We start from the raw sequence: 20,046 nt of genomic DNA, 5'->3' as shown, positions 1-20,046 counted from the left end.
TCGATTCCATTTACATTTCATTCCATGATGTATACTGAATGATCTGTACCACAATCATCTGCAACACGGCTCTGTCATTCACATAAACATTATTCCTGAATGATTTATTAATCACAACACTGTTACATGTTCTTGGTAGGTACTTGATTGAAATTTATCGGAGGCTTGTCATATTGATAGAAACATAGATCGTCGTTTACAACACATGCTCTGTTTCGAACGTGATAATAACTCATAAAAATGTGTCAGAACTGTATTTGTTTTTTTTTATATTTACAGTTTTTATTTTGATAAGGATTTATTTAAACAAAACGCTGTATCATAATACTCGGTTCAAATTTATCTTTGTTTATTGTAAATATTGATCATATTTACTCACTATCTAGAAACAAATTTAATAATTTTTGAAACAATCTATAAACGAGTTTTATTATTTTGTAAAAATATTATTTTATTTGCTGAGCTTTTTATATATCAGTATCACAGTATGAATATATCAATATATATTATGATATAAAAACTAGTGGTGGATAGCATTGTGCCTTAAGGAAAATTGCTGGTACTTCTTATACCGTAAAGAAAATGATCGAGCAATATTAAATAAACTATTATAAATACTGTAACATTGTATAATATTTATGAATATTAAGTAAACTGAATGACAAAGTTAAATTTATTTATTTAAAGTATATTCAGAGTTAAGTAAGAGCTTCAGAACTTTAGCCAGAATTGAGTTCACTCATTCGCATTCTTTGCTCCGTATTTCCGCAACGGCTAGACTTGCCTTTGTTAAAAACTTATCAGCACATTTCTCAAATCGGTTCGTCCATACGGCCGAAATCATCGACGAAAAATTCTCTTCACACATACACACTTACATCTATTTTTTCTGAGGTATGCCAAAATGTACAGAAAACTTTGAAACGTGAAGATAATACGTAAACGTGAAATTTCAATTTTTGATTCTCATAATTCACACTACGCAAATATTTAATTACAATTAAATAGTTTGGCTAGTTGTAAGAATTGTTCTTCTATTTGCTTACAAATAGAAAATAATTTGTTGAGTTAATTATTAAAATAATTGTATCATATGAATGAATTTCTTTAATGTCTAGCAATAAATTTCAAATTTTGTAAAATATGTTCAACGTATGTATATATTGTTACGAGTAAAGGGTTTGAGGGTTTCTAAAAAAATATTTCATGTGCTATATTCAGAACAGTTCAATATATTTCAATGAGAAATATTTGAATTTTAATCTTCTAATTTATAATTCAATTTCTTTGAAGTAATACTTATTAACTTTTTATAGGGTAACTCATAGCAATCGTCCAAAAATCGAAAATATGTTTTTTGCATATCTACACGTTTCAAGGTTTCTGAACATTTTGGCATACCTCAGAAAAAATTGATGTGTGTATGTGTTTTGTGTGAATACAACTTTTTGTCAACGATTTCGGGCGCACGGATCAACCGATTTACAATATTCAAAAAATATTCTATTCCCTACTAGTTTTTTTTAACTCTTGGAATGTGAAGTGTGTGCTGTCACCATAAAAACGGATTTACTAAATTTATGTTCTTTCGAAATTTCATGTCGAATGTCTGAATTATTTGCATGTATGCTTGTTTATCTATGATTATTTGATACAAAATTTAAAAAAATGTTTATGTATGGATATGTGACAAAAAATTTGACCTATTGTCGACTTTTTGTTCGAAAACAGCTACCTCGATTTCAAATATTTAAAATATTTAATTATCCTGTACTGAAAATTATTTTACAAATTCAATTATAATTTGTATTAAACCACTGAATTCTATAAACGATACTTGAGTATTTTGAATTGGAAAACCCTCAATTATAATAAAGCACTGATTATTATAAAATGATTTTATTTTTAATTATTATAATTATTCAATTAATAATTAATTTGCAAACTCAATTGAATATAAAATTTATATGATAATGTGATTGCGAATTATAAGGTTAACTGAATTTATATTATAAAAACTGCAAATGATATATATAATTCCTGGTTTGTTTATTTCAGTTCAAGAGAGTATTTTATTCGTTTTTTTAGAATTAAGCAGGAATTTAAATTGCCTTATGTTGTAAAAGTAATAGGATTCTTATCGGCGAAGATAAAATTCCCATATGTATATGCCGAGATCTCAAAATACACCCGTTCGCAATCCTGCGTTTTTCCATCGACCGCAAAAACGATTTCGATTAACTTTACAACCATTGGGCCGCTTTTTGGTTCAGATCTTGAAAATGTAGAGGTGCTCAAACTATTGCGAAGAAATTCGATTTATATGTAACATTTTATTAAACCAAATAGTAGTATTCATCATATGCTTACAGAACATATTACTTAAATTGTAACTACCTAAAATGATGAGGATTTGTTTTGTAGTGCTCTGAAATAATTTTTTATTCTTTATTAAAAATTTTAAATTTGATTTGCTATTTGGGAATTATTATTCTAACTAGATATATTATACAATACTAAATATTTTACTTGCCATTTGACTCAGATTTTTCATAATATATCAATAATATATCAAATAAAGTTTTGAAAATATCATTATGATTTATTTCATTCTTGTTACCTTAGCAAACTTTATATATGCATTCATATGTATAACAAGTTCAGTAAAGTAACTTTATATATAAAAATATATTACATAATTAAAAAAATAATACAAACATTTTCTTTTATTACATAATTGTTCACTACAAAGCGTTCAACAAACATCCAGTTATTGATAAATAAAACTAAGTTATCTTATACATAAAAATGGAGCTCAATATGGTGTTAGGTATGCTAAGGCTCAAAAACGGGTCAACGGATTTGGCCAGTTTTAGACTTGAAATATTTGTGGTAATCCCGAGATATTATGTCAAAACCACCCAGAAAGTTCACATTTTTTATTTAATTTTTTTCTTATGCGTATTTTAAAATGAAGCCACGGCGTCTCATACGTCAAATGTCAAATGGTTTTGACAGATTATGCTCAATTAAATTTATTTAACAATAATTTTGGTATTTTAGATGAATATTGTTGAATATTATTTAATTGTAGTATGTAATTTTTTGTAGTTTTATTTATACTTATAAAAAATTATTAAACGGGTCGCTAATGTTCAATAATTAATGAGTCTTCCATACGTGTCGAAAATTAGATTGATCTTTTTCCAGTTGAACTTACAAAATATTTGAAAAAAAAAATACAATATCCTCACATAAGTAATAAAAAAAATTGTTTAACGCTAATATTTGTGAAAAAGAATCGAATATTTGAAGTTAGTTTTAATTTGGAATATTTTGAAACCAAATCTTATTTGCAAATAACATTGTTACTCAAGTTTTTTATTCATTGTGTGTAATTATTGTACGTTTTCTCAAAATTATTGTGTTTTATCTATTAAAAAGAATCAAACTAGGTCTGTGATCATATGCAACATTACCTAAAATGATTTTAAACAATAGTATCATAAACATCTAATTGTAAGATTAATTTTCGGCATGCTTGTTTAAAAAAATTTCATTTTAAATTATAGAGTTTGAAATACTAATATCACAGAAAACATTTTCTTTCATTTGAAAATTGTCTTAAAAAAGGAAGATAAGTATTTATATTATCTATTTTTAATCGTCTTTCTTCATGACAACGAATCTAAATTTTAATAAACAAAATTTTTCATTAAAAAACATCGAATTGGTCAATGCGTTATTTAAGTCATCACTTTTATTTTTGCAATTATCATTTATATAACAGAAAACAGGTTCTTAAATTAGGAGATTCTTATTAACCATGTTTGTATTTAATTATTTTGAGTGTAGAGAAGAAAGATACATTCTAGTAAGGGAGGCTGGGTACGTTTGTGCCACTTTTTGTTGACCAGCAATAATTTTGGTAATTAACCAGATAGCTGAGAGAAAAGAACTTCGAAATACTAAAATACTATCTTTAAATGCGATGAATTTGTCATAAAATCGAATCATACAAAAAGAGGGCGAGTGTCACAACCGTCCTGAGGGTGTACCATACATATGTTAAAAAACAATAGGTATAAACACTGAAATGGTTTATAATGACTTTTATTGTCCGAAATATATAACTCATCACAACATTATCATTTAAACAAAGCATATGAATACAATATACTATTATTCTTGATGTTAATTTGCAGCCAATCGTCGAATTAAAAGAAGAATAAATAATTAACTATTTATTTATTTGTTTCGAGACGGTATGTGTGTCAACATTCAGCAATTTTGTTAATATCTGCACAGTATCATATCAGGAAAAACACTGACAAAAAATAAACTAACATTAATTGAAAAATAAAAACAAAAAATGAAGTAAAAAATTTTGTTTTAAAACAAAGAGATATGTAGTGTAGCTGCCAAAAATGTGGTATATAAGTGATAAAAAATTGCTAAATGATGACACACATGCCGTGTAAATAAATAATTCATTATTTTTTATTCTTTTCATTCGACGATTGGCTGCAAATTAACATCAAGAATATGTCTCAATGTCCAACAAAACGTTCTACGAAACGAATCTAAATAGTATTATATCATTATATAGCAAAATAAAAAATGTTAAAGTTTACAAAAAATATTTGTGAAATCATTTTTTTGTATTGAATTTTTAATTCTCTTTCTCTTTCAAAGTTTTATTTATTTATAATTAAACTTTTTATGAGTGTGTAAATGAAATTGTTTAAATCAATACTATTATATATTTGAAAACTTGATTATGATCATATTTATTATTAATACAAATATACTAAAGTTTTACAAATATATCAGAACTGTTTTGCCTTCAAATTAAAATATAAATTAACTTTGCGCTTAATATAGAGTCAATGCATAATATTATACAGGTGCATAATGCCGTTGATAAAATTTATTTGTGATACCACCACAACCCGATCAGTAAATCATTAAAACCTCATTAAAATATAATGTATATTGTAATTTCGACAATGTCGATAAATATCTTCATCCCTTAATGTCTCATTTCAGTGTGCCATTTATTGCGCACCGGGGTCGCAGCCATATTCGGGCCGCAGTCGTCGCACACGGCCTCTCACGTTCAGAGCATTTGCGACACCATGGAGGTGCCTCATCTGGAGACGCGCTGGGATTACCGACTGAGACGGGAGAGCTGCCTGGTCAATCTCTACCCCCATCCCACGACGCTCTCGAAGGTATCGTAATGCCATATATTATGATAGCTTTTGTGGTTTTGTGCTTTTGTGTTTTTTCGCTTTTGTTTCGAATGCTAAGGAGAAATTCTGATTTCTATGCTCTTAATGATAATAGAGAAACTACGGAATGGACGGAGCACAGTGTGAAATAGAAAGAATACAGCGTCTAGGATTTTATCCATAGGTGTCTAATGTATAGTGTGTTGATAATGGTATGTGCAACAAAATTGATTATTTGGTCAAAATGGCGATAACGATATAAGCTTATTCAATTGCTTTCTATTAAGGCGACCATATTTTTTCAAGTCAAAACCGGGACTTCTACTTTTAGTTTTGCTAATCCGGAACCGAGCGGGAGTGTTTATGCTGAATATCTTAAATATAATAAAAAACAAATGTTGTTTAAAAATACAATGAAAATAAGTTTTTTTAAATCAATTTTAGTAGCTATTTATTATTTTGTTATATGTTCTATTACATCTTTTAATTTTTTTGCTTTTAAACCTCGTATAATTTTTTTCATAATTAAATTATTGTTACTAAAAACTAACTTTATTTGGTGGTACCCACTAAAATTGTTTAAAATATCTAGTATTATTCTACCATTTTACGAATAACAATCAAGTACTACTTTTATCTTTGAATGCCACTCAAATGCAAAAGCATAAATATAATAGAATTACTTCAATTGCTATTTAGGTGACGCCGTGATTTTGCGCCTAAAACAGTAAACTGTTGCTCTCACGTGGCCGTGTGCGTCACAGGCGAGACTACATGCGTGTTCCTGTACATGTGAGCCCCCCGCGCCCCTTTCACTTGTATTTTGAAATGACAAGATTTATACTCGCTTAAATAACACGTGTTAAATAGAGTGTTCGGCGCTAGGTGCCGTCCGGCGTTACGGTACTATTTGATGTTGTAATTTTATTTTCAAGTTATTGCAAAGATTCAATGTAATATATAACATTTTGAAATCGCGAGACAATTCGGGACAAAAGCTTTAAATCCGGGACAAATATTACTTTCTAAAAACCCCGGGACACAAGGTGTAATTCCGAGAATTTCCCAGCCATATTGGGATTTTGTAGCACAGAGAAATAAGGAATTTTATACCTAACAAATTGACAGTGACAAATCTTCAAAATAAGTTCAATGAAATTGTTTTTCATGTAATTTCCATACTTTCCATACTTGGCATAAACATCTCTTTAATTTTTTTGCTAGTAAATATTTTTTACATAAATTCGATGTTTGATAAATACATTATTAGAGTCTTTGATATTCAACACAATCTGGATTTTGAGCATAGTTGCCAAATTTGTAGAGTATAATTCATATGTGATAAAATTGATGGTTAGGTCAAAACACGCTTGCGATATATAATTCGAAGTTTGCTTTGATTTGAAAATATGTAAATTTCGTATTAATGAATTGAAAACACTTTCTAGTCTCGAATTATTATTTGAATAACAAATGTTCTTCATTAGATGATAAATCTTGTGGACTTCGACAATAGATGCCAAATGTATGATGTGTTAATTCGAATATTGTATATATTGTAACTTTCTGCAAGTCGATGAAATTATCTTTTACCCATTACCAATAATATAGAAATAAGAAAATTCGTAGCAAACATTGATCAAATCTTCATAAAAATGTAATGTAGAAATCTTTTCTCTATTTTTATACTTTTTTATACTTTATTATACTCGGCATAAGCAACTCACGAATTTTTGTTGTATTAAAAATACCAATTTTTATATGGCACAATAACAATGATACCAGATTAGCAGAGTTTAGAAAAAAATCATTTCCTATATAAAAATATTAATAACTAATAAAATATTTCATCTTAAGACATGATTTATGTAAAATGATATAAATATTTATTTGTTTAGAGATATTTAGTATAGAAGTTTCTTCTACATTACTTTGAATTCATATTAATCACTTTGCTTCAACCAACCATTTTAAATATTACCCGAAATACATGTGAAATTAAGATCGTACTTTCTTAAATAATATTTTGTGAAATATAATATTTTTCAATTAATCTCTAAGTTAAGAGTATGGCATGTTGAATCACATATTTTTTAATATTTTTACAGTTAGAAACTTTTAGTGCTAGAATATTTGTATAATTTAAAATACCTTTTATAATTGTATAATTTGTATTTACCTGATAATAAAATCAAATTTACGACATCTATTATATTATTAACATATAGAAATAAAATATCATGCAATTAGTTTATATATGGTTGAATTTAACTAGTAGTATTTACCGCATTGTATATGGCACTTTTAAGCAAAATCTGGAATTTTTGGATTACAAAATAAATATTAACAAACATTTTAAGCAACAAATTAAATACTAAATTTATGAGATTTATGCCGCCGGCAAACATTTATATTAGACAAGCATCTAAAAGGGCATTGAAAAGTGAGAATTTCAAGTACCTCAGAAAGTACCTTAAGAAATTACTTTATCCGGACTAATTTAATATTGATAAAAAATAAACATTATACAGGAACAGATTACTTTCATGTACCATACATTATATTTCTATAATATATTTCATATTCAGACTGTACATTTATTAAAATGTAAAACCAACGAAAGAAAACAGAATATTCAAATATCATAGAAATAGCAGAATTCATTATATCTCGGAAACGACGAAAAGATTTCATCGTTTGATGTTTTAATCATGCTAGATGAAATCTTCTGTTTGATGTCATTTAAAGTAAAAATTGGGTTTTCATATTTATTTTATTTGACTTTAAGGGATTGGCCAAAGAAATACTGCTTTTGGAGAATGAGTTTAGAACTTTTAAGTTTACGCAATATATTTATAGAAAATCATGAAGTGTTCTTTAAGTCAATGTAAAAATCATTCATCTACTTTTAATCACAAAGAAATAAGGAAAGTTTTAGCTAATACATTACAAACACTGACATATTTGTCAAAATATAATATTGTACTTTTTACATTCGAAATAAACAGAATTAAGAAAGTTTTTATAATTCGAAAGTTCAATATATATATATATATATATATATATATATATATATATATATATATATATGATATTTCAAAATTTCAATAATATTTCCATAATGCAGCTAATTTATATTTTTGCAGCATACCAATAATGTAAAAAAAAAGTTCATTGTTTTTGTTTTTACAGGTATGTGCCTTTACATTTAATTTCAAGTTTTATTAAACATACTTCATTATTAAAATAATGTTAATTTAATTTGGAAAATATAAATGTTCAATTTAATACAAACGTGATCAGTTAAATCCACGTAAAAATCTTTATAGCATTTTTAACGATTTAAAAAGATTTCTAATTTTTTTAGGATTCATTCAAAAGAGTCTGAATGTCATGGATTATTGACTCCTTTTTCTACATTTTTTTTTTAGAAATTTATACAGCATCTGCAACATCAAATTTAAAATTTTTGTTTTTAATTCCGTTGAATTTAAAAATATATTAAGTTTAAATAGCAACATTGCCTCAAGACATCACAATAAGATACAGCATATTTGCAAAGTTTCTACAGAAACATCAAAATGAAACTGCAGCTGTTGCTTGCAAATATAACGTTTTATATTCATTTTTAATATAAATACGAGTACCATTTTTATTAATTTTTATTATAAATGAAAATAGTCCAAGATGATATATCGCTCTTTTTTATTCAGCATGCAGAAACCTAATTACATTCTTGTTCGCTGATTTATCTTCTCATATGCCGCAGCTTTGCAAAATCTCATTAGCGAAAAAATTAAATTCTTACAAGATTTAAATAAGTTTTACTTTGAAATATTATTCAAGCCACTCATGACTTATTATTTTCTATACTAATCGTACGATTACTTAATTTTACAGTTATGTTTTTTTTATTATTTTATTATTAATGCAAATGTAATTGTTATAGCACTGAAAGTTGAATGTGAAAAAGAAAATTTTGCCAGTCTTTAATTCTACCTACTGCTATTCTATCGTTATATTATTTAATATGTTTTTGTTATGTTTATTCTATGTTCATTATTTTATACAATATCAACTTATATTTCGATTTCTGATCAAAAAATGCTCAACCTTATGGTTTCGAAACGGCTGGATAAATAATAGTTTTCTTTGTTTTAACATATGCTCTGACTCCATACCCTAAAAAAGTAATCTGATATGATTAATGCGTGGTGTTTATTTTTATTCTAAAAGAAAGACAGAAATATATATTATATAAAACCTAAATATTCACTGAAAATTACAGTATAAAAGACTATATAATAAAATTTCCTTACTAAAATCTGTCGAACTGAAACCAAGTTAAGAATTATTTTATTGTCAGTTCAGTATCTCCTTTCGAGTAAAGTAGGCAATCACGAGTATTTCTCTCGAACAGCAATAATAATACTACAAAAATTTAAAAAATTTTAACAATATATTTTTGATATTTGTATCCTATGACTTGCACCCAAATTGGTTTATTAATTTCTCGAAATGGAAGACATGAAGACAGATTGAAAGGTAAAGAAAGGAAAAAAGTAGACAAGTCAGCAGGTCGAATTGTTGTCACAGGTAGACAAGTAGACCGGAGAACAAGTGCACAGATAGGCAGGTAGAAATTGCAAAGTCGACAATTATAGTCGACGAGTATACACTCAGACAAGTAGACGAGTAGACATTTAGAAGAGTAGACACTTAGACGAGTGGACACTCAGACTAGTAGACACTTAGGCACTTAGACAAGTAGACATTTAGATGAGAAGACACTAAGAGAAGTAGACCTTTAGACTAGTAAAGACTTAAACGAATATACACTTCGACAAGTAGACACTTAAGCACTCAGACAAATAGTCACTTAGGCAAATAGACATTTATACGTGTAGACGTTTATACGTGTAGAAACTAAGACGAGGAACGAATAGACTCAGGAACGAATAGACTCAAGGACAAATAGACTCAAGAACAAATATACTTGCAGACATGTAGACTCAAAGACGTGTAGACTCAAAGACGTGTAGACTCAAAGACGTGTAGACTCAAAGACATGTAGACTCAAAGACATGTAGACACATAGACATGTAGTCACTTGAACAAGTATACAAGTTAATATGATATCATATATGATAGATCTAATACAAATCAAATACTTATTAATTAAATCGATTATTTACACGTAACGACCTTTAGGCAAAGTATCACTTATACCTTGAAATTTTTATTAGAATTTGAACATCAATCAGAACTATTCTATTAGTTGCAATGATGTATTTTTTTCTATCTATAACTTTATTTGGAGCATTTAAATGTGTTGGTTTGATTTGATTAATCTTTCGAAGGACCAATGATTTGTAAAACACTTTAATTGTGATATTATGTGTTTATTTTAAATAAACTAAAAATTGTATTTGAATTTATAATATTTTCAAAGTTTAATTATATTGTTTTGATTGATTTCATTTTGTGTTGATTTTTGATTTGATATCTTTTTGTTTTTTTTATATCAATATTTGGCATGCTTTGATTTTGGCATGAACAAAATGTTTGTTTTTCTATTTATTTTGAGGAAATTTCTACTTCATGTAAAGTGATATTCTGCGCGATGCACCAACAGACTATTTTTACTTGGAAGCGTATTTTGCACGAAAAATGAAACACTGACTATTTTTTATGTGTTTTATAACATCAAAAAACATTTTGAAAAGTATAATTTACATCAAACTTATATATATATATATATCACTAATTTGGCGTCAATTTACTCAGAAATGAATATTATTTTTTATATATGTGTATACTATAACTTCGATGTACAATTTTTTCTATAATAATAATTCTAGTGAATTCAAGATTACCTTGGATCTCTCAAAAGCGTCTAAAATCATATCTCCACCGTATCCATTCATAACTCGGTCGCTATTCATAATTTTGAAAAAGCCAATTTATCTTTTCAGATAGATATTGGATTTCTTGCGATCAATTTTTTACTGCCTGAAGAGATATTGGTAAATATGGCTAGGAATCTTTTCGATATTTATCAATTGATATTTCATCGATGCCATTTTAACTTAAATAATGAGAGCCGTATATTTTCAAGCGAAACGCGCGCATCTGCAATATGTTATATAATAGAAAACGTTGGTTGATAGATGTAATTACAATTTATAGTGTTTTGAATTATTCTCACTAATACATTGAAAAAGTTAATTATTAAAATTAATTATTAGTTTAATGCATATAATCAAAGTTAATTAATAGGTACACCGAACAATAAATTAACAAAATGTACTATAGTTTGAATAGACATACATACAAAAACAAGCATATATATATATATATATATATATATAAATTTTTTTAATCCATTATCTATTCAGAATAAATACGTTTCGGTCTTTGTCAAGACCGCCATTCAGTGGAACAAAGATAATTAATTATACAAAAATACACTACACTATTACACAGTAATAAACCATGCTATTAATAATTGTAACATTTAAAACTAATGATTTTTGTCAATTTTTTTGTTACATGCTAGTGTGTACAGAGTAACTGACTACTCAGACAAGTATTTAGACGTCAGTTACTCTGAAAACACTAGAATGTAACAAAAAAAATTTCAAAAATCACTAGTTTTTTATAATAGCATTCGCTCTTTTTATGGAAAATTATACACTTTAGCTTATATTCAATTATTTTTTCATTCATTTATTACACCTTTATATTTCTTTCTAATTTTTTTTTAGTTATTATTGAGTTTATATTTCACTTTACTTTGAAAATTCTAAGTTAACGGTAATCTGCTTCGACTGTTGTAGAAAGCAAGTCATTCTCAACAGATAATGGATTAAAAAAGTTTTAACTAATATATATGTTACGGTAAATGTGCATATTTCGGTGAATGTGCACATTCACCGGTGAATGTGCACATTTACCGGCTCATTTGGCGAATGTGAGTTCAACTCGCGCGCGTGCGCACGTGCGGGTGAAATACTAATTCATATATTTATATTTATATTTATATTTATATTTATATTTATATTTATATTTATATTTATATTTATATTTATATTTATATTTATATTTATATTTATATTTATATTTATATTTATATTTATATTTATATTTATATTTATATTTATATTTATATTTATATTTATATTTATATTTATATTTATATTTATATTTATATTTATATTTATATTTATATTTATATTCTTTATTTTAGTCAATAAATAGTTATTTAACTATTTAATTAATAACTATTAACTATTTAACCATTAACTATTACCTATTTAACTATTCTTAATTCACTATTTACTAATAATGATTCCCTATTTGCTAATATCTATTCACTATTTACTATTAACTATTCAGTTACCACTATTCACGATTCACTACTTTACTATTCAACTACTATTATATATCTTGATCAAAATGAACAAATCTTCAACAGAATGTTATTAATCATTTATCACCATTTTGGTACAAAATTTGTAACATGCTTGACATATTTCGCGCATAGTCTTTATTGCGCATGCGTCAAATACGCGAGATGTTCATAAGACCGATCCAAGTACGCACGTACACCATTGTTTTAATTTGATTGTTTGAGAACACGCCACATTCACCTAGCGTTTTGGGGAATGTGCACATTTACCGGTGAATGTGCACATTCACCGAGAGTGCACATTTACCGTAACATATATATATATATATATATATATATATATATATATATATATATACTCGTAGACAAAATATTTACCTAACTGTTCGTTAGTTTCTAAGTATATATTTGAACATAAATTTGAAATTATTTTCGGAACGTTCATGCATAATACCAAATTGTTTCAATTATAATGTAATGGCATTATAAACCTAGTTAAATATAATAGAGTTATAAATAATTGATATTTATTTAGTGTTTCAAATTGAAATGTGGTTAGAATTAACAATCATAATATAAATTCAACGAGTGCAATCCAATATGAAATGAATTCATTTGCTGATATTTTTCGTTATACGTTAAACTACCATAACTTTGTTTTAAATAATTGATAATGTTTTATGTGAATCCTGATTATTTGTTTTTAATTTATGATATTTGTAATGTATTACCAATTAACATTGGAATTACAGTAAACAATACCAACGATTGTTATTATCAACAAAAAATATAAAGAAAAATTGTACATTTTTTCATTTATGATACGTTCCAATATAAGGTTTAGAAAAATAATCAATTTGTATTTAATACTTTTGTTTTTAATCCTAATATAAATTACTGAAAACGTTTGGTAATTAATCATCAAGTTAATCTATTTTATTATTCCTAAATCTATATAGAATGTGTAACTACGACCTAATTATTCTTTGATACAAAAAATCATCCCATCAAAATATCATTTTCACATTTTCTTTTGACGAACATTAGCAAATGAAAATTACATGATTCAACGATTTAATTTTTAATTAATTCTGAATCGCAACCCAGAACGTAATCGCTAAACTTTTTTCCAAGATTATAAAAACGAGTAAAATATGAATTTAATACAAACAAAATGAAGAATTATCGAAATGATAATGACGACTGGATTTTAGGAACGTTTCGAGCAAGAACTAAGATCAATTTTATAATTAGTGATCAATTTTATAATTAGTATTTAAATGCATTATATATCAAATGAATGTTTTTGTAATCCAGGCGCAAAAGCAAATATTATCATTTTGGACTTATGTACAATAATCTAAAATAATATTAATTTTGATGATGCACAAAGTTTATTTTTAATTTTATCTCTACAAAAAATGTATTGATTTCAATTTAATTATTATTATATGAGTTCTTCTTATACTACTTTTTTCGTGTCATCTGTACCATATTAATACCAATTCTGTTGCGAATTAATGATTTGTTATATTTTCGAAGAGCAAAACATGAATCCCTTATATCTATTTGTTTTTGTTATCATTAAATATGGTTTGCTTTTCAAGACTATATCTAGATATCATTTAGATATGTCGATTAACATAGGGTAGATCAGGGCACAAAGGCCCGTGGGTTAGAAGGACCACCATCGATATGTCAAAAACAAGTAAAAATAAGATTTTTTTAACAACAGCATTTAAAAGTCGAGGAATTCTTATGACGTTGCTATCAGGAGATAAACAACAATGTTTGAAAATCCATCAATAAGTTTTAATGCTTATGAGCACTGTTGTTTAGTTCACGTGACTTTAATATAATTTTTAAGTATTTCAGGTGTATACTAATGTATACTCAATGTATGCACGCAATGTATAATGTTTTGTTAATTTTAAGTTAGATTCACCAGTTTTTTATATAACCTCTATAAAACCTTGAACATAGGTGGGGTAAAAAGGACCAACTAAAGCTTTGCCATTGCAAAGGTGTAAACAATAAAACATCGTGAATAAAATGTAAATTAAGTTAACAAAGACAATTTTACAAGATATAAATTAAATCTATTTAAAATTAAAAATAAGATATCGTACCCATTTGTCCTTGGCGGGTCCCATTTCACCCTTCTTCTATGGGGTAAAACGAACCAAGATTTTGACAAACAACAGAAGTAACAGATAGAGTCAAATTAGCTCGGAGTTTTACTGAACATAGTCAAATATTTGTTTGCTTCATATGTGTTAATTGTTGTGATGTTTTCATAATATAATTGCTCAAAGTCAAAATGGACCTTTGTGCCTCCATGTACCCTAGTTAATAGTTAAAAAAGAATTATTGATATACATACACTTTAAACATTACGATGGGTAGTACAATTTTCAACTCTCATTATTTTAGATAAACGTAATTATTTTTAACCACTTACTATAATGTAGTATTTCATGATATATAAAAATTAGATAATTCAAAAAATAGACTACAAACAAATGTTTTGGTGCATAGAAATCTGAAATACTTTTTAGATTTCAAGCATTTAACGATATATTATAAATAATTTTTTTTCATTTAACAATACTACTCGGGTCATATCCGATGTTAGTAAATCGATCAAGATATTATAAAATACTTTGTTGTCTCATTTTTCCATTATTTTTCTGAAAATGAATTGTTATATAAGGTTTAACTTCATTAAAGGCCTTTTGAGTATATATTAGCTTTTTTATTAATTTAGCTTGTTTATTTTTGTATAAAAAGTTTATATAACATTTTATTACATTACCATTTCACAAAAAATCAAATCAACTTTGTGCGAATATAAATTGATATACAGAGGCAATATAAATTTCTCTAAGGAAATTACGCTTGTTTATAAATTGAACTAGTTGGTTTGGTATTTAGCCTTGAGGCAAGTTACATGAACTTCCCGATATATTTAAATAATCGACTTAATCAATAAAAAATAAATTAATTTATGAGTCATTAAAAGTATTCCGAGTGGATTTATTACACATAATTGAAAACGAACGAACTCGGAGTATTTTCTAAAAGCAAATTTTCAAAAATCAATAATTTTTATAATTGAACCAGTTTTCAGGACTTTAATGATTTATTATGTTCAAGACCAAGTACTCTATCATTATACCAAGTAAATAGTCTAATTTTAATTTTAACAAATGTCAAAAGAGCTACTCATTTTCTCAAACTTTGATGAATTTTTAAAATCAAACTATTTGTCTTAAGGCCGTAATATTTCAGTAAGTTCTATAAGACCATGGTATATATCGCTAAAAAAAATTCCATAAAAATCGGCTTAATTTTTTTTTTTCAACGGTTAATTACAAGAAAACGGCTCGGTAGATTTTCACCTAAAACTGATCAGTATCATTCCCAACTAATATCTTTCGAACAGTTTTTGATTTTTTAAAATCGGTTCGGTAGGATGAGCTTAAATGTGGACGAAAAGTTTAACACTTTTTTTCAAATTACAAAGAAACGGCTTGGCTGATCGTCGCACAAAACTGACAAACGATAGTCTTCCCCGAAATACATCAAATGGCTTTTAAATTTCTGAAATCAGTTCAGGCGCTTTTGAGAAAACGTCGATCAAAAGTCTAATTTTGACAAATGTCAAAAAAACTATACCAATTTTTGCAAACTTTGACGAATTTTTAAAGCTAAACGAGTTGTCGTAGGGCCGTAATATTTTAGTATGACCTAGAAAACTATGGTATCTACCGTCAAAAAAAAAATCATAAAAATTGTCGAAATTTTTTTTTTGAAAACGTTATTACAAGAAAACGGCCCGGCCGATCTTCACCAAAAACTAATCAGCACGATTCCCAATAAATATCTATCGAACGGTTTTTGAATTTTCAGAATCGATTCAGAATTGCGGGCTAAAACGTGGGCGAAAAATTTTTCACTTTTCTGCAATTTACAAAGAAACGGCCCGGCCGGTCGCCGCACAAAACTCAGAGACGATAGTCCTCATCGAGATACATCAAATGGCTTTTTAATTTTTGAAATCGGTCCAGCCGTTTTGGAGAAAACGTCGATTTACGGCAAAAAATCTGTTCACACACACACACACACACACACACACACACACACATACTTTTTCCAAATTTGGTCTCATTCGATTCAGAATGGCTTGAAACGTCGAGAAAACATAAAATTAGCCATTCGGATTTTTTGATGAAAACATAAACTTCTTCGGGAAGTTAATTAAGTTATATTTGAAATACAGTAACTTACCTTTGGAGAGTTTCACTAGCGTTTCATGTAGATTGTTGTTTTTTGTGCACTGTTTATTTATCAATTATAAATACAAAGATCCTTTGAACAGTTTAATGCGATTCTTAGCAAGCTTTCGCAAACAATTAGTACCCTTTGATGGTAGTTTTGTGTCGGTGACTCGTGGTGTGTTTGAGTTAGTCGACAAGTCTTATTTTAGCCGACGTTATTAATTTATGATAAATATTTGCCTTTGAGATGAACAGGAAGAACGCTGGATGAATAAACTTAGAACCACTTAAATTCTTTTTTGTGAGAAGAAAAAAGATTTTAATACGCGAGAGACGTTTCTGACAACGTAAAATCGTTTTTCGAGGCACCGTATAATGTATTATGGAAGGCTGTTGTAATTAAATAAATGAATGAATATTTATATGACTTTATATAGAGAATTTATACTTATCTTATACACTAGTTAACTTCCTGTAGGGTAAGTTATTGTAATCGCAAAAAAATAGAAAATGAAATTTTTCATATATCCTTTATATATATTTCCACATTTCAGAGGTTCCTGAATATTTTATCATATCTTAGCAAAAATGGATCATATGTCTCTGTGTGCATGTATTTGCGGATACAATTTTTAGTCGACGATTTCTAGAATACGGATCAACAGATTTGAATAATTTAAAACACTTTTTTTTGATTGGTAGACGTGCTGATTAGTTTTTGGCAAAGGCAGGTCTAGCCATTTCGAAAATGAGGCGCAAAAAAGCCAAAATGGGTAATTTGTTTATGAAAGAACGGAGCGTCTGATTTGGATAATTCAAAAACATTTTATTTGTATTGACAAAGTGAAGTACCGTTTTATTTGAGCAAAGGCAGATCTAGCAGTTTCAGAGATCGAATGAAAAGTAAAAAAATGCCATTTGGTGATAAAAAATGATCATTAGACACTGCAATTTATCAGATATTTTATAGAGATTTTAATAATAAATATAAATTTTATTTACATATCTATGGGTTTCGAACAAATGTTTATTAGAGAGACTGCGATGCGGCGCTTACGCGCTTTGATATTTCTGGATTGCTTTGAAAAAAGTTCAATTTTCAGAAAAAGTATGAAATCGAAAAATAACAAAAAATTCAAATTTTTCAAAATTCTCAAAAATCTGTGTTTTTTTGAAAGTTTTCAGGTTTTTTAAAAATTCTAATTTCAATAAATACTAATTTTCGGTGTCAGAAGACCCAGCAATTTGCTTTAAGGCACGATGTCATGCACCACTAGTTTATATTTTATATCATGTGCGATTTTTTTTTATTACACTCATACTTGTATTGGGATGTAAAGCATTGAAATATCGTTTATCCATAACTTCTGACAACATGATATAAAGCAAGCTTTAAAACAGAAGTTTTTGATATTCGTATTCAATATCTCATTTCGGACAATTTCATTTTCACAAAGATATTTTAAAATACATTTTGAAGGAGAAAATTACCTTCTTTGGCATTACCACAATAAGTTTAAATACATGAGGATAATTGCTATACTAAAAACCGCACTAAAAATAGCACTCTCAATTCTAATTGTTCTTTAAAAGTAGAAAAAATGGTTATGATATTTGCTGTTTAGAAATATAAAAAGTATAAGAATAAGTGCAGGGTCTCTCAGCCGCTGTCTCTTACTACTTTATTTTACCTTACTATCATTGTGATATATTATCTTCACATTACTTGAAGTGAAGAAATTTAATTTATCAATCCATCAATTTATTCCTAAAATGGATTTAAACTGACGAATCCAAGTTCTAGTGATAACTTAAAAAAAGAAGAGAAAATCCGAACTGGTGCAACTTGCCCCAGCTACGGATGGCTAGATTAGATTGATCACTTTAAACTTGTTTCTATATGAGTTTTATTAAGATAATATATCAATTAACAGTAACAAAAGTGGTAATTCAATTTTTGAGATAACGAAGCAGCCCAGTTTAATTAATCAAAACCCATTCAACTTAAATTGTCGGAACAAAGAATTGATTAATTTTTTGCAAAAGCGGGTCCAGCTCTTTCGGAGATCCTGGAAAAAAGTTTTTAAAAATGCCATTTTTGGGCAAATATAATCATTAGAAATAAGCACATCAAGAGATTTTTATGGAGATTTTAATTACAAGTACTAATTTTGTTTCCAATTCATTTGATTCCGTACCATGATTTATAATGCTTTGAGTTTACTTATTGTTAGTTCAAAAAAAAAATTTTTGAAAATAAAGTCGCATCGATTTTTTTTTCAAAAAAAGTTGATTTTTCTCAAGAAAAACGAATTTTTTCAATAATCTCAAATTTTTATAATAAGTCGAAATTTTTAAGCTTTTAAAATTTTTAAGTTATGATACGGTAAGTACCTATAATCAATTTGCCATACACCGCTTTTCATTTATTACTTACTATATTTTATTGAAAACCTCACAATGATTTCACATTTTTAAAGTTATGAAAAAATTTCAATAAGTTAGAGTACGTGTTATATGAGTATGATTACATCGTTCGGAGTCACTGAGAAAAGTTTACTATTTAATATATTTTTACGATGCTTTTTACGCTCTACAATGTAGTCAGTTTCAGTATCGCTCGATTTTTATATGTATATTTATAGCTCACTAGAGATAGAAATGATTTCATCGTGAATATATCAATGTGAAAGCATTGACAAGTCATTGTCATATTCAAGTTTTGCATTTGAAATAAATTCTCATTTATTTTCAACCGGAGCTTCATACTTGTATTTAAATAATGGTTACTGAAAACCTTCGTAACCGTGAATAACATTTCTGGGACTACAGTGAAAAATAATAATTCAATTGCCATTTTAAGACTTTATTTAAGATTGTTTGTTGAAATATCAATTAAAAATGTTAAAGTCGATCGATTGGGAGAGGTCCTCTTTAAAAAAAAGTACTAGTGTGTTGACAAATTTCATCATAAGTTGGTGCATTTTATCAGGAGTGTAATTCTTGGTACCATAATGACCAAAAACGAAATAAAATCTCACCATAGACAAGGTTGCACTTAAAACTCATAATTTTCAAAGAACGTTATATAATTTTTTCCTTTTTTTTAATGCGAGAGGAT

At 27.3% G+C, this 20,046-nt stretch overlaps 1 protein-coding gene across 1 annotated transcript in view; it reads left to right on the top strand.

Annotated features, from left to right (window-relative positions):
- Nucleotides 1-20,046, top strand: part of LOC113388173 (glutamate receptor ionotropic, kainate 2-like) — a 103,469-nt gene that overhangs the window by 35,224 nt on the left and 48,199 nt on the right. The window contains exon 3 of the mRNA XM_026625575.1: nucleotides 5,050-5,234. Coding sequence (XP_026481360.1) covers nucleotides 5,050-5,234 — 185 coding nt within the window. The remainder of the gene's footprint in view (nucleotides 1-5,049; nucleotides 5,235-20,046) is intronic.

This window comes from Ctenocephalides felis, unplaced genomic scaffold (genome assembly GCF_003426905.1).
Source record: "Ctenocephalides felis isolate EL2017-DRISC unplaced genomic scaffold, ASM342690v1 CF-g0.4_SCAFFOLD_03572, whole genome shotgun sequence".
NCBI lineage: Eukaryota > Metazoa > Arthropoda > Insecta > Siphonaptera > Pulicidae > Ctenocephalides > Ctenocephalides felis.
The sequence above is the reverse complement of the archived record's forward strand: the minus strand, read 5'-3'. Positions and strand labels throughout refer to the sequence as shown.